Source organism: Eumetopias jubatus, unplaced genomic scaffold (assembly GCF_037043125.1).
Source record: "Eumetopias jubatus isolate StellerSeaLion01/CBP00866 unplaced genomic scaffold, mEumJub1_p1.0 scaffold_9, whole genome shotgun sequence".
NCBI classification, from domain to species: domain Eukaryota; kingdom Metazoa; phylum Chordata; class Mammalia; order Carnivora; family Otariidae; genus Eumetopias; species Eumetopias jubatus.
The window spans coordinates 95,056,914-95,078,787 of record NW_028274815.1 but is presented as its reverse complement, the minus strand read 5'-3'; the positions used below and the strand labels follow the sequence as shown (position 1 = coordinate 95,078,787).

Sequence of the window (21,874 nt, the reverse complement as noted above, 5' to 3'; positions counted from 1 at the left end):
AATGTTGTTCAATTGGGATTTGTCCTCTGTCTTTCTCATGATAGGTTTTTTTTTCATATTATTCTTCTTTGCTTTCGCATTTCTGAAGTGAACTTCTCTTAGCTCTGATGTATGTATGATGTTTTCCCAATATTCTTGGACTTCATTTGCTAATACTTTAGTTTATTTGTTGATATGTTTTTTAAATTTAATTTATTATGTTAGTCACCACACATCATTAGTTTTTGATGTAGTGATCATGATTCATTGTTTACATATAACACCCAGTGCTCCATGCAGTATGTGCCCTCCTTAATACCCATCACTGGGCTAACCCATCCCCCCACCCCCCCTCCCCTCTAACACCCTCAGTTTGTTTCTCAGAGTCCATAGTCTCTCATGGTTCATCTCTCCCTCCGATTCCCCCCTTCACTTTCCCTTCCTTCTCCTAATGTCCTCCATGTTATTCCTTATGTTCCACAAATAAGTGAAACCATATGATAATTGACTTTCTCTGCTTGACTTATTCACTTAGCATAATCTCCTCCAGTCCCATCCATGTTGATATAAAGTTGGGTATTCATCCTTTCTGATGGCTGAGTCATATTCCATTGTATATATGGACCACATCTTCTTTATCCATTCATCTGTTAAAGGGCATCTCGGCTCTTTCCACAGTTTGGCTATTGCAGACACTGCTGCTATGAACATTGGGGTGCATATGGCCCTTCTTTTCACTACATCTGTGTCTTTGGGGTAAATACCCAGTAGTGGAATTGCTGGATCATAGGGTAGCTCTATTTTAAATTTTTTGAGGTACCTCCACACTGTTTTCCAAAGTGGCTGTACCAACTTACATTCCCACCAACAGTGTAAGAGGGTTTCCCTTTCTCCACATCCTCACCAACATTTGTTGTTTCTTGCCTTGTCAATTTTTGCCATTCTAACTGGTGTAAGGTGGTATCTCAATGTGGTTTTGATTTGAATTTCCCTGATGGCTAAGGATGATGAACATCTTTTTCATATGTCTGTTAGCCATTTGTGTGTCTTCTTTGGAGAAGTGTCTGTTCTTCTGCCCATTTTTTGACTTGATTATTTGTTTTTTGGGTGTTGAGTTTGAGAAGTTCTTTATAGATCTTGTATACCAGCCCTTTATCTGTAGTGTCATTTGCAAATATCTTCTCCCATTCTGTGGGTTGCCTCTTTGTTTTGTTGACTGTTTCCTTTGCAGTGCGGAAGCCTTTTATCTTGATCAAGTCCCAAAAGTTCATTTTTGCTTTTGCTTCACTAGTCTTTGGAGATGTATCTTGAAAGAAGTTGCTGTGGCTGATGTCAAAGAGGTTACTGCCTATGTTCTCCTCTAGGATTTTGATGGATTCCTGTCTCACATTGAGGTCTTTAATCTATTTTATCTTTGTGTATGGTGTTAGAGAATGGTCGAGTTTCATTCTTCTGCATGTGGCTGTTCAATTTTCCCAGCACCATTTATTGAAGAGACTGTTTTTTTTCCATTGCATATTTGTTCCTGCTTTGTTGAAGATTATTTGACCATAGAGTTGAGGGTCCATATCTGGGCTGTCTATTCTGTTCCATTGGTCTATATGTCTGTTTTTGTGCCAGTACCATGCTGTCTTGGTGATCACTGCTTTGTAATATAGCTTGAAATCAGGCAACATGATGCCTCCAGCTTTGTTTTTCTTTTTCAACATTTCCTTGGCGATTCGGGGTCTTTTCTGATTTCATACAAATTTTAGGATTGTTTGTTCCAGTACTTTGAAAAATGTCATTGGAATTTTGATCGGGATGGCATTGAAGGTATAGATTGCTCTGGGTAGCATAGACATTTTAACAATGTTTATTCTTCCAATCCATGAGCATGGAATGTTTTTCCATCTTTTTGTGTCTTCTTCAATTTCTTTCATGAGTGTTCTGTAGTTCCTAGAGTATAGATCCTTCACCTCTTTGGTTAGGTTTATTCTGAGGTATCTTATGGTTTTTGGTGCTATTGTAAATGGAATTGTTTCTCTAATTTCTCTTTCTACAGTTGCATTGTTAGCGTATAAGAAAGCAACTGATTTCTGTGCATTGATTTTGTATCCTGCCACATTACTGAATTGCTGTATGAGTTCTAGTAATTTGGGGGTGGAGTCTTTTGGGTTTTCCACATAAAGTATCATGTCATCTGCGAAAAGAGAGAGTTTGACTTCTTCTTTGCCAATTTGAATACCTTTTATTTCTTTTTGTTGTCTGATTGCTGTTGCTAGGACTTCTAGTACTATGTTGAACAATAGTGGCAAGAGTGGGCATCCTTGATGTGTGAGATGGACTCTTTTTCCTTTTTCAATACTGACCTTGTCTGATTTTATTGTCAAGGTATCATAAGGTAAATAACAGAATTTAGGGAGCTTTCTTTCTAATCTCTGGAACAGGAGAAGATAGGTTCTCTTCTATTTGAAGCTTCAGTAAAACAGGGAATTGTCCTTTATTTTTATAAATCTATTCAAATTAACCTACTATATTGTTTTTTAAAACTTATATTGTTTATAGCTCTGTTCCCTTTTCACCCTCATTAATTTTTCCTTGATTAATTGTGCCTATTTGTCTATTTTATTCTTTTAAAGAGTGGTTTTTGATTGTCTTTGCTTTCTAATGTATATGTGCATGCTCTTAGCTTTATTAGTTCCTTTTTTATTAACTTCTATATGTTATTATGCTGCCATTCTTTTCCTAATTTTTTGAATAGGACACACAGATCAATAATTTTCTCTTCTCATATACACACCTAAGGCCATTTTTTTCCCCTCCATATAAGTCTTCAGCTACAATCTAGGGATTTTGATATGTAGCCTCCACTGTAGTTCAGTTTGAAATATTTTCTAATTCACAGTTTAATTTCTTTTTGGACTTAATTTATTTGAAGTGCAGTTTTTAGTTTCTTAATGCATTTTTCTTTTATCTTTTTGTTCTTAATTTATTTCATCATATTCAGAGGATGTGGTATAGTTTCAAAGCATGGACGTGTTGAGACTTAATGAACTAATTGGTCAATTTCTGTAAATGTTCCATGTGCTTTTAAAAATCACATGTATTTTTAATTTATTTCAAAGTTTTTTATATATATCCATTCAATCAGTATTAATTATATCATGTACTTCTTCTCTATTCCAATGTTTTTTCTGCTTAACTCATCAATTAATGAGAACTCATTAAAATTTCCTACTACGATTATGGTTTTATCAGTAGTTCCTTGTAATTCTGTCCAATTTTGCTTCATATATCTGGAGGCTATGAAGTTCATATAAATTCAGAATTACTGCTCTAATAAGTCATTTCTGCTTTAAAGTTTATGTGACTGACATACATATAGTTAGCAGTCTGTCTTTCTTCCTAGCTACCCATGTATTTATTTACTTACTTAGGATCTTCCTGTACATCATGTTAGGGTTACCTCTTGTAAACATCATATGGCTGGGTTTTATTTCTTCAGTCTAACCCAAGAGCTTCCGATTTTAACTGCAAGTTTACATGGTTTGTATTTATTATAGTTGCTGACTTATTTGATTTCATTTCTAACATCTTACTTTCAGCTTCCTATTTAAGTCACCTTGTTTTGCTTCTCTCTCTCTTTTTAAGTTTGTTTGTTTATTTAAACAATCTCTACCCAATATGGGGCTCGAACTCACAACCCCAAGATCAAGAGTCAGCATGTTCTTCCAACTGAGCCAGCTAGGCACCCTGCTTTGCTTCTCCTTTGAACCTTTGGAGGGAGTTTAAAGAGTTGTGTCTCACCTTCATCACTAATCCCCTTTCTCTACTGTCTTGCAATATACATTCTGAATGTAATCATTCCCAAAGTTCTGTTCCTCACCCCACACAAGTGGAGACAGACTGATTTCTAGGCAATTATCAACACCCATTTGAGTGTCATTTAAGTATATAAGTTGGTCAAAGAAATAGAAGCACAATTTATGGATGTGAGGAACTCAAGGAGCCAACAAGCAGCAAGGAGTTAACCTGACAAGGAGCCAGGGCAGATCCAAGAACAGTTCTGTATCCTTCAACACTGTACCCACAACAGTTGCTGATAGCTTATTATATTAGTTATGGAAAGATTCCAAGACACTGAACAAAGGATTTAATAAGGATGGCACATAGTGTCATGGAAAGGCCTTCCAGAACACAGAAGCACTGTTCCTTCTTAGAGGAAAACACATCTTTATTTCCCACAGTGGTATCATATAATCAGTTGAGGAGACACAATACAATGTGCAGATATAATCCAACTGGAATTCCTATATACTGTGCCTGAAAGACAGGAGGTAGAGACAGCAAAAGCCTAATTATGGGCCTTCTAGGTTCCTGACTTCTATAAAGCCTCAGAAAAGAGACCCCCTCCTAATGTTTAATCAGTAAAATAAGTGCATCTGTCAGTCTGAGAAGTTATGCTGAAGCCTTAATGAATGCTTATAAATCAACATAAGCCCCCAAGTGAACAAATAGCATAATATGGCATTTATTTTTCTCATAAACAATGTCATCATGTCTTTAATCTCTTGAGGGGTAAAAAAAAAGGTAAGGGGATTAGATGATTTACAGCTTTGTTTCATCCCTTACTACCACCCAAAATGCAGCCATCCAAAGAGAGATCAGTCCCCAGCATTCCAATCACACTGAACTCTGGCTGAGTAACACTCCAAGTAAATGTAGGCCAGGTACCTCATCACCTGTATGTCCCTGCTACCTGCCAACTAATACTGTCTCAGTTATGAAAGAATCCCATGTAGAAAGTCTGTTTTAATACTGCTTTGCTCTCAGAAAAATTTATACCTCAATGATAAAATCCTAGGAAACATCCTTCACTACATTATCGAAATGTGTTGAGTCCTTTAGAAGTATTTGAAGTGACTGCATGCTCAATATTACTGTGAAATTTTTTAAAATGAATTGAAATGTTTTTGCCCAAAATTATTCCACTCATGGCATAAGTAACAGAACAGATGCTGACATTTTACATGTAGATGGTTCCTCAGTGAAGCAGCACTTAATTAAAAATGGGGATTTGAGAGATTTCAGAAAATTTCATGTTCACCCTAAAAATACCAAGTATTTATTTTCTTTTTTATGAACAAGCTAGCATGCTAGTCTAGTATTGTTCTGTTTCATTATTACTAAATGCTAAAGAGCCATTTAAAAATTTTATTAATGTGGAAATTCTCACAAACAAAATCATATCATCTTTCTCCAAACACACATGATTTTAGCAGAGAAATCTAAAGTATAGAACTTTGCAAATATGCAAAGGATTTTAGCTATGAAATATCCTGGTAATTGGTAAAACAGGCCCTTAGAGACCACATGGAGATTTCACATGGCTGCAGTTTTATATAGTCTTGGTAGAATGTTGAAGAAACATAGCTGGCAGTTTGCAGATGAATTTCCCTTTCAATTTGAAAACTAAACAAAAGGCACAAACCCAAAGGCTCGACTGAAACACCTTCATTCTGGGACCAGAAAAATCAGGCCTGGATTTTGATGATCAAAAGTGGTGAAGTAGCTGGTTGGTGTTCTGTTGACCACCATTACAGCCTGACTCTCCTCTTCTTCCTCATCTGCTTTCCAGACATTGTTCATTTAAAAGATTTTAGAAGGTGAGCAACCAGTCCCCTGGTAGTCTATCACTGTTATTTTTCTTTATAATATTTCATGACTTCAAAGTAGATCAAAGCCTAATGAAAATGCCAAAAGTGTGCACAATGGCAGAGAATGCTCACAAACCTTGTTCCTGCAAAAACAGTTTTGGTGGCAGGTAACAGTGAATGCAATTCACATGCACAGCTATAATTAAAAGCATAAGTGGTAAAAAGATTTTTATAACATTTGGAGGCAGGACTGTGGTAAATACATTAAATGAAAGAGATTTTGAAACTGAATCTTACATACTTTTTATTCTTAAAAAAGGTTAAAATTTAATTTCTGTTTTTAACTAAATAACACAGTAGCCTGCAACTTAAAGCTTATTCAGTTATTGATTCAAGTATTTATTGAATGTTCTCTCCTGCTATGCACCATTCTAGGAGTCAAGAATCTGCTGTGACCACAACTGACAACCCCTCACTCCTAAAGCTTATATTCCAGTGGGGTAATACCAAAGAGCCTCCTTCAAATAAACTAAATATGTTTGATACAATATCTTACTGAGTCTTATCTTAAAATGTATCACTGACCTGACAGGAACCTGGAAAGGAAAGAGCACCAAAGCTGGCTTGTACCCTTTGGAGTTCTGTAAACCTTTGGAATTCTTAAAGTTTTTCTGATAATGAAAAAATCTTAAGTATGCTAAAGTTGAATTAATGATTGATATTTTTCTCATTGATATTGATAATGATTGATGGCTTTTTTTTTTATCTTAAGAAAATCTTCCCTAACTCAAGGTCTTAGACATGTTTTTAGAAAATGTTTTCTTCTAAAAGTTTTAAAATCTTTTCACATTTCAGTATTCTATCCATCTGTGAGCATGGTGTGAGGTAGGGATTCTATTTCGTTTTTCTCCGTATGGCTAAATACTTGTCCACAGGTATTTGTTGAACAATATATTCTTTTCTTGTCAGATCTGGAATGCCAAGTCTTTCATATATCACAATTCCATGCCTGTGTGGATTCAATATGTATTTTATATTCCATTCCATTAGTCTTAGTTGTCTATCCCTGTGATTAAAGCTTTCTTTAAAAAACTCTATAACACTTATCTACTGCTTGTGGCTATCAGGATAAATGTCTTCTGTCTTCTTGGTAAGCTCTTAAGTCAGACATGGCTATTACTTATTCATCTTTTTATTTCTTATAGTATAAATATCAGTATTTCTAGGTTGTAAATTATTTGCTAAATAAGAGATGAGGTCAATAGCAATACTGCTTCCTAGCTATAAAGTCATAAATATTTCCCTCCAAAATCATTACCTCAACAGAACAAAATTTATGTATGTATAAGCTATATTTTATTATTTTCTGTATTCTTGATGCTCTGCCATCTAGGGTTTTCCTGACCAGGAAGAGACTGCCCCTCCCAGGGTTAGTTAACTCCTGGAGATAGCAAACAGTTCATGCGTCTTTCATACGTAAATCCACCAATCCAACACTCACACTTCCCAACTACCTCCTTTATCTAGCTCCTACACATCAAAGCCTAAGCACCCCAGGATCAGGAACCAGACAACCAGTCAATGTTCCCAAATCAGTTGAATTTATTCAAACTAGCCAATCCTAAATGTGCTTCGCCAGCCTTGCCTTGAAAAGACAATAAAGGCTGTTGTCCATGTTTCCTTCTCTCTCCCCTCTCCTGATCAATCCTGATGCTTCCCCATGTGTCTCCCCGACCTTGCCCCAGCATGGCATACCATGGCCCTGTTTCTACGGACCTATGAGTATAAACTTGTTCCTTCACAACAATCATTTCCATGTCTTCATGTCTTGCCATACTTGATTAAAATAAATCCCCATTTTGAAATGAAGAAAAATAAATTTAGCTGTTATTTTCAGGAAACATGTAATAATGTAAACAAGAAAACAAATATAAAACTATTAGCTTTGCCAGTGATGAAGGAATTCAAGATTTTAGAAGCAGTTTATTATCCTAAATATTTGATAACTGGTAGGATTATTTAATAAGAAAGAAGGATACACTCAAATTGTTTGATCATTCTCTTTGCATGTCCTAAAGATCAGGCTAACATGAGTTTTATTTTGTACATTTATGAAGAAATTGTTCTCTTAAGAACAGAAAGTTAAATTCAGAACTGTGATAATCCTTAAACCTTATCATATTACAGTTTGTCCTTTTCACAGATGACAAGATGAACTATTGAACTGAGTGTACTGAGTCTCTATATTAGTATTTCAAAGAAGAACAAAGTATTTGGAGGAGTTAATCACAACACAGAGTACATCATATAAAATTACCTCACACAAGTTTATTAAATTGACCTGTCCCATGCATACTCTGAAATGGGATCAAAACTAATCTTTCCAAAGGACATACAAAAGAAGTAGGTACCCAATTTTCTTTCTTTTCAATAAAAATAATTAAAACTAGTTCTTGTTTAAGTAAATTCAACTTACTGAAAATTCACTACTGCCTTTGACAGTACTATGATGATAATTTCCCTTGGATAATCTGTATACTGGACCCAAAGAAGCCATTTATTTCGTAAATATATAAATAATTCTCAAATAGTTTAAGGGGGTTGCAGTTGTAATTTGAACAACAATGCAGTAGAAAGGAGTAGACATAGCGCTGCACTGGAGTCAAAACACTTTGGAAGCCAGTTCCAACTCTGGCAATTACTTTCTAGACAGACAATATGATTTCTCTGTGTCCCAGTTTCTCCATTTCTAAAGCAACATTTATAAGACTTGGCCTGCTTACCATCCAGAATCAGAGAGGATGCCTCAAAATTCTTTGTAAACTGTTAAATCCCTTACAAATTTACAGTATTATTATTTAAAATTATTACATATATCTATATATCATTATATGTAAAACATTTTAACTCGTTTTTAAAAGAATCAAAAATTCGAGAAGCACGAATTGCTATCCAGTAATTTATAAAACTAAGCACACAATTTTGCCAATCATTTTCTCATTGACTCTGCAAAGCTTCTACCATTGGCAGCTTTGAATGCATAAACCAAAGATTTTCACTGTCTTTTAAGGACAGCACTGAAATATTATAAGGCAATGCATTATTCACTTATGGCTAAATGGTTTGTTTTTCTTCATTCATGAATCTATTCTATTATTAAAATACCACACATTAAATACACATTAAGATCATACTTCTTGATCTTATCTATCTCATAGATAAACGATTTTATTCAACATCATTTTTCTATGTAAATTTTATGAAGTTTTGATGTTACTCCATCAGCAATTTCCAAGAACATTAGAGACTACTTAGTTAAATTTTATAAAATAATTATAATGAAAACAAAAGTTTCCTTGGTTAAAAAAAAACTAAGGCAAAATTTTAGCCTTTATTTATAATTTTAAAATGATTTTTAGCATTTTAATAACACTTTTTACTCAACTTGTGCTTTTTAGTTTGTTGTTGTTTTCCTAAAAGATATCTGCACATAAGTATGAATATGGTGGGCCAGGAAGGACTTGTGTGTGTATGTGTGTGTGTGTGCGTGTGTGCACATGCGCGCATGTGTATAGCTAAAACTGCAGAGTGCTTCCACATGCACTGTTCTGTGCACCTGGCTTATGTGTTTACATATTTATTCCTCCAACAACCTTATAATAGGGACTATTACTATCTACATTTTACAAAATTGACAAAGAGATTAACTTGCTCAAGGCCACCCAACAATTAGTTGGCAAAGCCTGGATGCAGATCTAGAAAGTTTGCCTCTGTAGTCCATTCATGAATCTTATAAAATATAATACTCAGGGGAGAAGAGTAGCAAAAAACACAGAATGTGATATCATTTTTTAGAAGTCTAAAATCTAAATGACATGATACATGGTTTCAGGATGCAGATATATGTGGTTACACTATAAAGAAATCAAGGGAATTATTATTGAATAAATTGGGGCACCTAGGGCAACTGGATGAGGAAAGAAGGGAAGGGACTTGAGAAGGACCTACAGAGAACTTCACTGGTGTGGGAGCCATTCTATTTCTTAGGTTGGGTAGCAGGCTCACACATGATCATTTTATTACTATGGCCCATAACTTCCATATAGGTCACAAATTACCTTGTATGTGTCAAACGTTTTATTGTAAAAATTAAAGAAAATATTAATCAGTAAGCTATTCAGACTCTTTGACTCATTCTGGATTTGTGATACATGTGAGTTGGATAAATCACTCTTCTCTGTTTCCAGAGTCAAGCAAATTTGGTCAGGGATGGCAAAGGCTTGGCATGAGTAGCATCACTCGCTCCCATGGTGGACAGTGGTCATCAGCATGGCCTGCTTCCTCCTGTGTCTGACCACTGTTTTAGGATCTTTTCCACACTGGACTTGGAGAATTCATGACTGATTATGTACATGTGGTGGGGGCTGCCACACCAATTTGGCTGGAAGTAGCACCCCATCATCATTGTGCTAAAGGATTCCTAGAATTCTTGCAACTGGGAAACTCTGGGATTCCCAACTGGTCACACTGGTGCCTCTTTTTCAAAGATGCAGTTACCTGTTAAGTTCGAAGCATCGGTGGGACTCAGTTGTAACCAATGGCGGGCATCGGAGTCAGTCACAGCATCTGTGGGAGTGTTCAGTTCTGGGTCTTCCTCACAGGTTAGCCATGGGCTCATGGACAGCTCTGCCTCATTGTTATAGCCCAGAGCTCTGTCACTGCTCATACCTTCACCTGGCACAATGGAAGAACCGAAGTCTGAGATAACAAATAGCTGCAAATCAGAATGTTCCCAATCACCAACACGTGAGTAACTCAACAGCTGATACAGCAGGAATCGTTCAGGGGCTGGGGGCTCAAAAGCTGATGTTGTGGCGATCTTGGTCAACAAAACAAAGCTCCTAGGTGCAGGGCATTAATGGTCATTATGAGCTCCCCTACATATCACCAAGTGACAATCTTTTCAAGGGAGTCTTCAATATCCCATATCCCCAAAAGATTACATCAAGTCGTTCAGCTTTCTACTGCAACCTACTCAACTACGAAAGGGCACAGGTGGAAGAAGAAGATGGGAATTCCTTTCACCACAAATGCAAGTTTATTCTGCCAGCTACAAGAGCCTAAGGATGCTTTTTACCTTGAGTTCGATGTTTAGACCTAAACCCAGTGTGAATCACCCAGGCTCATTGGGGGATGAGATGTCCAACTGCAAAAGATTTTCTCCAAAAGAAATTCTCCCCTTTAAACACTAAAAAGTTCTAATTTGTCATAATACAATGATGCTTTCAAAGGCTATTAAGCCTTATAGAGTTATTTAGTCTGACACAAAACAGACCTAGACAGTCTGGTCCTCCAAGTCTTCTGTCTACTTCCTAACAGTTTTATGTGTCTACCCTTCCTGTCTGCTCTTTGCATTCACTGTTGACAGTCCCTCAGCCTTGCTGCTTCTAATCTGCTGTCCTCTCTTCACGTGCCAAGAGCTGCAAGTTGTCCCAGCCACCAGATAAACTGAAAGTTGCCCCAGTAACCAACGTGTCAGGTCCCTACCTTCATCTGCCACAGAACTCCAAGCCAACAGGGTCTGAAGCCTAAGAGGAGCTCCTCTGCCTCTACCAGAAGCACCCTAGATCTGCAGGAGTTGTTTACTACACTTCTGAGAAGGGGGCAGCCAAGCAGCTGACTTTAGGGAAGCAGATTATTAGGGCCAGTCCACATACAGTATATGATATGTCTAAGGATTTGAATCAAATTTCATTTTTTAAATACTTATACCATTGACTTCAATGCACTTCTGAAGCATTTTGCTCCTAGCCTGTGGGAACTTTCTGGGGAAGATCACTTTTCCTTCTGGGTCTGTTTGCTCACCCAGCCATTGGCCTTGCTTGTGCCTCTCACCTGGAGAAAGGCCCAGGGTGGAATGACAGGCCTCTATGGCACACATAATGGACTGGATCTGTTTTACTGTACGTGTACCATCCATCAATCCTGGGATTCCAGAAATAAAAATGTTCCAATTCACAACCATGTCTCTTCAAAGGATAAGGTATCATACAAATCAGAAAGTAGAAGAAAACAAAATAGATCGACTCTGAAGTTGGATGAACAGAGACTGCATTTCCTGGAACTTACTCTTCTGTGTTTCCTTACATTTTCCTTGTGTCTGCTGCAAATCATCTTTTAAATCCAATTCAGCAGGGCTGCTGCTTCTTCGAACTAAGATCTTCAGACAAAAAGAAATAATGCATTTGTGACAGGAAAGTTCTAATTTTTATAAGACTGTTAAGTTTCTAGTTCACATTTCTAAAGAAAAACAAACAATAATAGCAACAAAAAAATTGAATGATGTTTTCCATTTGAAGGATATGTGTTCACAAATTACTATAATTGAATTACAAATTACTCAAGATCTGAAATTTTTGGCTTCTCCTTTGTCAAGTGACATCCAATTAAACTGATCTACTGAGAAGGGACGCCAGCTTCTATGGAAATAATTTATTTTAAAGTTTTATTTGTACCTCTGCTTGAGCACACATACATAGTGAAACCAATTCTGCAGAAGGCCTGAGCTGCCCAGGAATGGTGAGGGTGCTGGCAGGGAAGGTGTAAACTCCACCCAGACATCTAAAGGTCGCTCAGTGCCTCCTTGTTAAATGTGCAACAGACTTTTCTGAGCACCACTCCACACTAAACCTTGTGCTAAATAGAGAGGACTAAAACATTTGGAGGCAATCTGTATTCTCTAAAATTTATAACTTGCTTGGAGAGACAAAACATACACATTACACAAAATGATTACAGGGTACATAAGCAAAATATGCAAGTAAACTCTCTCTAAAAGGTATGCAGAATAAAGTGTTACCTTAATTGGCTCACAGTTACAGGAGAGCTGTTCAAGAAGGCAACAGACATGAAGTGGTAGAGAGAAGGCAGGTGGGGATTCAAGGCAGGAAGCACTGAGTAGTAATCAGCAAGTTCTATGTGCAGGAAAAGAAGCTGATTATATAGCAGGCCATGCAAGGCAGTCAGGTGAAGAAGGAAAATGTTAAGAAGAAAATGCAGACCACCTTCTAAAAGAGGTAGCTGTCAACTGGCCTTCAACATCAGGCTTACAAATTTCAACCCAATATTGACAAAACGAGCAACTCTATGTTCCAGACAATAGTTTACTGTGATTAAAAATATAACTAGAAAGATAAGTCTAATAGTTATTTGTGGGATAGATTAATATTAAGAAGAAAATTGCTATGGAACTGTTATAGTGATTAAGGAATGAGAGGATAAGGCTTTTGACAGTGGAAAAGGAGAAGAAAAGACAAATAAGAAAATGCTGTAGAATGACAGACAAGAGCTTATATGAGAGCTGTATACGAAAGCGGAGGAAAATTAAATCACAAAAGGATATGAATCTAGGGGACCATGAGAACAATGGTAATGAAGGAAGGAAGGATGGGAAGAAGGAAAGAAGGAAGCATAAGAACAAAGGAACTTGAGAAGATTTCTGATATTTTAATTTTCGTCTTTGGGCTAAATATCCAAAACAATATAATGTAAGTGGGCACCATAACTCCAGGACTAATGAGATAGAGGAGAAAGTCAGGAATGAAGATGTAATATTTAAGGTCCTCCATGGAAAAGTGCATAAAAAACCTGGGATCCAATGAGCAAACTAAAGGGAAGACTACTAAACAAGCAAACTAATGAAAAGGAGGGGCTGAGATGTATAATTAAAAGACAGAATAATTATGAAGCTAAAACACAGAAGTAGGTCATGGATTAAATATTCAGAAGACTAACACCACATGAAAAAATATTACCCAGCCTTAAAGAAGGATGATATATACCTAATGTGATAATGGAAATATACCCAGGATCTTTTCTTAACTAAAAAGCAGAATGCGGGCACTTCTGCTTCTGACTACATGAGAGATGAAATTTCCTCCAGCTACAGAACTAGATTTTACATCAAAATTTTAAGCTCCCAGGAAGTAGAATAAACCTCCCCGTGATCCACAAGCTCCGCCCTCCCCACCCCCCAAAGTGAGCAGAAACCAAAGCAGTGAAACAGGGCTGCCGTAAGGGTAAATCTAATATTACCACTGCCAGTGGCAAAAGGACCAAGAGTCCAGGATTAAAGAAGCACTCCTTGGTTCCTGGAAGAAACAAATGCACACGTTCTGGTGAAACTCCATCACTTCAGACATTCAGGTTTTCTGTAGATTAAGACCCATCAGCTAGGAACTCAAAATCAAAGATCACCCAACACCCAAGGAAATAAATCATCATGTACAAGAGTCTCAGAAACAGTAAATATCAGACTTAGACCCCATCCCCACCCCTAAGGATTTCAGATAATCAGAAAAAGAATTTAGAATTGTAATTTGTGGCTATTTTAAAGGAATAAAAGATGGGAATCACAAAAGTGAACAAGAAATTATTAGAAATTACAAGAAATGCTTGAAAAGAATTAACCAGAAGCAAAAGTCATAATTGTTGAACTAAAAAACTCAGTGGAAGTATTAAATAGCCAACTCCATCTTCAGTAAAGACAGAACTATCGAAGTGAATGAAAGACAGATCTGATGAATTACCCAGAATATAGAAGATGGCCAAGAAGAGTGGAAAATAAGAAAGGAGACAAGAACATGGAAGATAAAAATGAGGAAGTCTAGATGTATTTCTACTAAAAATTCTAGAAAAAAAAGAGCTGAAGAACAAAAAAGAGGCAATATTTGAAGAAATTATTATCAAGAATTTTCCAAAAACAATGGAAGAGCAAGCATTCACAGATGCATGGCATATAGGATATACAAAAAGGACAAATGTATAAACCAAAAGAAAATGCACTTAAATATAATGCAGGAAGACCGAAGGACAAGGACAAAGAACAACAACTAGACAGAATGGACAGAAGAACTCTCAATAGCAACAATGAAAGACAAAAGATAGTAGAAAATTAGCTTTCAATAGAAAGTGGGAGAAAGGGAGAAAGAAACAGGGGAACTAGAGTAATTAAGATATTATACTACTGTATGGAGAGACAAAGTAACCAATGAGTCAAGATAAGTATATATGAGAGAAAGGTGTCATTTCAGATCAATGAAGGAAAAATGAATTCAATAAATGGGACCCAGGACAAGTGGTGATCCATGTGGGGAAAAATAAAATAAAATTAGATCCTACCTCACTCCATAAACACGAATCAATTACAGATGGATGAAAGACCTAATGTGTAGAGCAAAACTGAAACACTTATATTCTTATGCTTGTAGAGTTGGCATTTTAAGAATTTCATAAAACTTAACCATAAAAATGATTAACAAAAATACCAAAATTAAGAACTTCTGTTCATCAACAGACACCCTTGAGAGAGTGAAAATATAAGCCACGTGCTGGAAAAAGATATTTGCCAGATATATAACCAAAATAGATCAGTCTTCAGACTGTATAAAGAATTAGTACAAATAAAAGAGAAAAAGACAAAAAAAAAATCAATAGGAGAATGGCAAAGACATCACATGAAACACACATGGTCAATCAACATGTGGAAAGATTTTAAACTTTATTAGTCTGAGAAATGCAAAATAAAATGAGATCCCATTTTCACCCATCTGACTCATCAAAATTTTTAAATCTGACAATAGCAAGTATTGATGTGGATGAATGGGGACTCTTAACACATTGCTGACAGAAATATAAGTGGTGTAATCACTTTGAAAAACACACATTCTCTCGTAAAGAACATTCTTCTACTTTAGGTCTCATTAATTCCACTCCTAGTCACCATAAAGAAAATCTTAAACATGTAGATCTTGAAACATATACAAGAATGTACATAGCTGCATTTTTCATTAAAGAAAAAGTTGCAACAACCTAAATGTCCATCAACAAGAGTATGGAAAAATAAACTGTGGCTTATTCACAGTGGATTGTCATACAGCAGAGAAAAGAGGCTACATGCCACAATGTTGATAAATCTTAAAAATACATAACTGAGTAAACAAAGCAATAATATCCTTTAATAAAGTTTAAAAATAAGGAAAATTAAAGGATATAGTGTTTGGAAATACATACATATAGAGCAAAACTACAGAGCAAAGCAAGGACATGATAAACACAAAGCCAACATATTGCTGTTCTCTAAGGGGACAAGGAAAGAACCTATAGGTCAAAGCAACAGCACCGGAAAAATTCTAGTTCTGAAACTGGGCAGTGGGTGTGCAGGTGTTTATTTGATTGTTGAAATATACATACACATATATACAGAATATACATACATAAACTGGTATATGCCCTTTCAAAAAATAAAGACAGAAAAACTTAACACTGGTTATCTTCTAGGCAGGGAGGACTAGGGAGCGGCCTTCTCTGTTTATTTTGCACCTTTCTGTGATGTTTGAGTTTTCCATTAATATATACTACGTTACCTGCACACATGAGATATGGGTTACTTTTTAATGTTCTTCTTTATACTTTATATTTGGTCTAAAAAAAACCCAATAAATGCTATTTTACATTTTCTAAAAAAGAAATCATAACTGATCTTTGCAAAAACTTACTTATCTAGCAACTCACGTCAGGTGGAGCATACTACCTAAAGCAGTTATCAGGAACAGGGAATCTGAATATGTTTGACAGGCAAGGATACCTGTTTAAAAATATTGAGTGCTACGTACAGACCAGAAGGTAAATTCCATTTTCATGCTAATTTTTTTCTATTTTTGTAATGTGACTATAATTTTTTTAAATTTTTTTATTGTTATGTTAATCACCATACATCATTAGTTTTTGATGTAGTGTTCCATGATTCATTGTGCATAACACCCAGTGCTCCACGCAGAACGTGCCCTCTTTAATACCCATCACCAGGCTAACCCATCCCCCCAACCCCCTCCCCTCTAGAAACCTCAGTTTGTTTTTCAGAGTCCATCGTCTCTCATGGTTCGTCTCCCCCTCCGACTTACTCCCCTTCATTCTTCCCCTCCTGCTATCTTCTTCTTCTTTTTTTTTCTTAACATATATTGCATTATTTGTTTCAGAAGTACTGATCTGTGAATGTGACTATAATTTACACAGAAAGCAAGCAAGCCTTTAAGAGATCTCAATAACCAATCACCAACCGCCAATAACCCATCTAAAGGGAGAAACGTTTTAAAAGAAAGTATCGCTGCTACTAATAAATTTACATTGCCAATAATGTATATGCTTATTTTTAATAACAAACTGATACAGTTCAAAAATATCTTACTGTTATTCCTTCATGTTCTTTCTTCACATGTCCTTTATTTTCTTGAACAGGCTTGGACTCTGAAGAACTCAAAGTCTGTACATTTTCTACCTTTTGACCTAGAGATTTGGGGGAAAAATTTACAAAATAAAATTTCAGATGATAAAATTAGAAAAGGATTTTTATATATAAGTAATTAATCAAATTCAGATATTCTAAGATATGTAAAAACAGGAGTTATGGATCTGGCAAACTGGTAGCCTATGGGTCAAGTCTACTCTATAGAATTTTTGACCCACAGAGAGCTTTTAAGAGAGTGGATACTGTAGCCAACAGGTCCACTTAGCACATTAAGTTGGCACAAGGGAGGGCAACAAGAGCTCTCCTGGGGGCCTTCAGAAAGGGATCTCAGAGGAAAGCTACCTGAGTTGAACTGACAGGTGAACTGGTGAACTGACAGGAAAATAGAGTGGTACGGTGGCTCAGTATTACTCAAGAATAAAGATTGGGGAGAAAGCAAAAATAACCAGTATCAGTAATAAAAAAGGGAATATCACCATACAGCCTATAAAATTTCAAATGATCATAAGAGGCCAATAAATTTGAAAAAAAAATACATCAATGGAACAAACTCCTAGAAAAACACATCTTAATCTGAATCAAAATAGGAAAAGGGAAATCTTAATAGTCTTAAAATGATTTATAAATTTGAATGGTATTTTAAAATCTTCCTAGAAGAAAACTCCAGGCAACTGGTGGATTCTATCAAATATTTCAGGGGGGAAAACAATCACAACAGTCTTACACAAAACCTTTTGGAGAACAGAAAATCTTTCAGATAATACATCTCTCAAGTTATTTCTTAATTGTATTTTCTTATCTCAAGAAGATTTCTAAGAGGGAACACTTGCCTACTCTTTTGATGAGGCTATGAGATAACTTGTTGATAAAGAAGCTGGTTTATTTCTTACTTAACTGATGAAACTAGAACTAAATGATAAGCACGCTCACTGGCACCAGACACAACTAAAGCATGCGCTTTCCCTGAAAAACACATCTTTCGCTGTTTACAGGTCTAGCCATCTGCCTCTGCTTTCCACGCCCTGTTGTTGCTGAAAGGTGTCGGAGACACCGTGTAGATGGATGTTATCACAAATTATTGTCTTCAACCTCAGCAGAGGCCACAAGTTGCTAATAAACTTTCTCACAAGTTTGGCCAGTTGTCCGTGCTCACTGTCAACTTTTATGGCTCTCCTCACACAGCCCTTTCCCACATGCCCCTCCCCTGCCTCCCCTAACTTTGCTGCTCTCCCTGACCCTGTGGTGTAGCATTCTCTGCTTCCCACCTATTGCAGCCCCTCCCTCCAGACTTCTCTCCAGTCCTCAAACAGGCTGCTCTTAAAAGAGGTACACCTAACTATATATAATTTACACAAATGTAGTAAAATAAACTGAAAATATTTCATTGCCAGAAGTCACATCCTTGCAATCAACTTAGAAAGAAGGTTCCCTTTAGGGTGAGAATAAATGCAGAATGCAATCTGGTGTGCAGCTCCTTCCCACCAGGATCTGCAGTCGTGTTAGGAAGTGCAGCTACTCCATACCCTGTGGAGAATCTGAGCACGGCGGCTCCATGACGTCAGGCGTGCTGCTACTCCGCATGATGTGTGGCTGCTCCGCCACCAGGCAGCCAGATTCGGCGGCAGGTGCATTTTCTGACTGCTGACATTCTTCCACTTCTGGGGGCATGAACACAAAACATGCAGAGATGTATTTCAAGATTTTTAAAAATAATTTCACCACTTGAACCAACCGATTCTAAAACTGTAGTTTTAGATACTTCCCCCCACAAAAATTATACAGTAAGATAATCTGCATTTACGTCATAAAGTTTTCTACACTTATTAACAGTTAATATTCCACTCCAAGAATACATTTTAAGTTCTGCAAAGCATTTTGTTTTTCAAAGTGAAGAAAAAAAAAGAGAAAAAGCTGCAGAAATGGTTGAGAACTATAAAAGTCACTTGGAATTCTAGGGACAGGCATGCCAAGGAATGAGAGAATGAGGTGATACACAGAATAGGTAATTTACATTTGAGGAGAGTAGCAAGTCACACACACACTCCTCTCTAGGAAATGGGAATTTCAACTCTATTATTCCTTTTAACAGATAAATGCACAACTTTCCAAAATAAAATACTGTAATTATTTAATAGCTTATACCACCAAATGCTAAGCTGAATTAATCACTAAAGTACAAAAATGATCCACTGGTATTTTTAGAGAATCAATACATAAATGCCATAAAGTAGAAAACCACGGATGAGTACTGACCACTGGACAGTATCAGCTAGCATTATTACGAACTATATTCTCCTAGAGGATGAGTTCTCTATTCTCTATGTGGCTCCAGAGAGGTCTCTCTAAAATTAAGATCTGCCTGCAATACTTCTCTCCTGCTGTGGTCCTCCATCACGGTACAGTCAAGCCCATGCTCCTCACAGTGAATACAGTGCTACCCCTGATCTCACCCCACAGATGTGACCCCCCCGCAGGAGCTCTCACTCACTTTAGTCTCCAGCAATCCTAGCCCACCTGCACCAGCTGCTCTCTCCCTCCGGCTGCTCACTCCTCCATGCTAACCTCACACCTGCTCCTGCCTGCCTCCCTGCCTCCTGTGGGGATGCCCCTCCTATAGGACTTGCCATGTGGTCCTTCATAGGGACCCCATCAATGCAGCCCTCAGCAGACTCCACACTCATGCAGAGAGTCATGAAACTTTATGTCGATATAGCTAGAACATATTTTCCAAAAATTTTAATTAGCTGAAGTTTCACTCCTTCTAAAAAGAGACAGATCAAAATTCAGCTTGTATTATCTTACCTGGCAGTGTTACCCACTTCCTCACCTGAAATGAGGCTTACTGCCCATGTGCCGCCCTCAGTCTAACCCTTTGCTCCCAAGATGAGCCAAAGCGCTGGCTCTCCCTAATCAAGAAGCTGTACGTGGAAGATTTTAAATGTAATACACCAGACTTCAACAAAAGGTTGCTGCTTTATTTTTACTATCCAAATAAAAATTCCACTTTAAAGTACACGTACACAAGTTAAGAGACTTCAAAACTATGAAATTTGTGTAATGCTTCACTTATAATTCAGAGTACCGGGCCACGGTCTAAATTTAGACACTCATGGGAAGCTGAACTCAGGGCATGAGCAAAGGAAGGCCAAGGTAGCAAGAACACACAGACCCATTAAAGCACGTCTTTTCCAGGCTGTCTTTGCCCTTCTCTTCCCTTGAATAGCCAAGAACTGTTCATTTTCCCGCAGGGAGACACAAGACATGTGTACATATCTGTGATCTCCCCACATGTCCCCCAGCACAGACTAGGCCCTTTTCACAGGTCTGCGTCTAGGCTCTTTGGCTTTAGACAACAGAGGCCAGAAGATACCATGGGACCAGCCCCTTCAGGCTGTCTTTATTCATTGTTTATTCTAATTATGCAAGACACTGAAACCTTCTGGGTAGTGTTTGTATTTGTTAATGAACTTACTTGTGTTTTCTAGTATCAGTAGAGGGAGCCCAAGAGCTTCCTAATTCTCTAAAAAATAACTGGCAAGTGCCAATTTTTATGGACAGTGGGAAGAGAGGGTTTTATTCACTTAAAATGATGCCAAAAACTGGTAGATGTTGGTTTCTGGGCTAGGAGCAGAAACAAATAAGAGCAAGGCCAACACTGGCAGCATCTTTTTAAAGATAAAGAACATCGCCATCTGGTGGGATACAGGACAGCCACAGCACTATGGCTTCCAAATTTGAGTGTCCCCACCGGTCCTCAACACAACAGACGGGTGAAGAGCCTGCCATCACCAGCTGGTGTGCCTTCCCAACAGACTGGCCTAATGCAGCTTTAAGGCTTTGTTTTTGTAAAACTGTTGGTAGGGACTTCTCAGATGGAGCTAGTCCAAGCCCGCAGAAATCACCAGAAGTGGTAAGGATTGGGCGCATCCGTGATGAGGGTGGGAAGGAAGAGGAGAATCACAATGGCAAACGGACTGTTAGGGCTGCAGTTAGGTGCTCTGAGCGACTCCTACAGGCGACTAGTAAGTGATACTGTGTGGAAAAATAAATTCTTATCTCACAATTAAAGCTCAATTTCCTGATTTGCAAATGTACATTTCTTGGCTTTTTCTCACACTTTCTGCTAAGTATATACTCAATATATGTCCTGCATAATGAACAAATGAATACCAAAAACATTTTCTTGGTAGTTTTTTCTCTTTTTTTAAACAGTTCTTGAGCTCCCTCTGCTGGCTTTTTATTTGTTAAGAAAGCTCCTTGTTAAAGCTGCTCCCATTCCACAGTGTCGGCTGGAGCAGCTGCTTTTTCATAACAAATTATGGCCATTTTAACACTGATATACAAATATCAAGATACAGGATTATCTGATAATCAAAACAGAAATGAACAATCTAAGTTATATAAAAATTACAGTATACATTCTGGTAAATCTAATGAATTCCATTTTGAGTATCACACAATTTGTCTGAATCACTAGCTCAGGCTCACCAAATCATTCACTTTCTCTCAAGCATTGCTAACCCAATAACCCAAATTTTAAAAGTACTGACCTTCTAGCTTCTTGAGAGTGTAAGTTACACACAACACTACTACTAAATCATTGCTTTCTAACACCAGGGAAATGACCAAATTAGAATTACTTTTTTTTTTTTCCCACTGAGAGAAAAATCTACATGATTAAATTAAGTGCACCAAGTCTTTAGAAACTTCTATTTATTCCAGACGTCTGACTACTTTTCAAAGCAATTTCACTCACTCTTTAATCTAAGCCTTCCTTAATTAATCTTACTAAATGAAGTGAGACTCATTCTTCAATTACTAAAATTCTGGGTTCCACTTACCCCTCATACAGGGTTGCAAAGGCAAAATTAATAATTTCCTTTTAAAGCATGGTACGTGATACTGACTTGACCCTATAAAAAGCATAAGAGATGTAAGTCAACTCAACATC

The 21,874-nt window shown here is 37.1% G+C and overlaps 1 protein-coding gene across 4 annotated transcripts in view; it reads right to left on the bottom strand.

The window, feature by feature from the left end:
* RALGAPA2 (Ral GTPase activating protein catalytic subunit alpha 2) overlaps positions 1-21,874 on the bottom strand; it is a 341,643-nt gene that overhangs the window by 169,822 nt on the left and 149,947 nt on the right. For 3 of the 4 annotated variants that reach the window (XM_028123771.1, XM_028123769.1, XM_088026686.1), the window contains 4 exons: positions 18,447-18,581; positions 16,864-16,961; positions 11,748-11,838; positions 10,176-10,352 (listed from right to left, as the gene is read on the bottom strand). In XM_028123771.1, coding sequence (XP_027979572.1) covers positions 10,176-10,352; positions 11,748-11,838; positions 16,864-16,961; positions 18,447-18,581 — 501 coding nt within the window. The remainder of the gene's footprint in view (positions 1-10,175; positions 10,353-11,747; positions 11,839-16,863; positions 16,962-18,446; positions 18,582-21,874) is intronic. The other variant, XM_028123770.1, reaches the window with a different exon arrangement.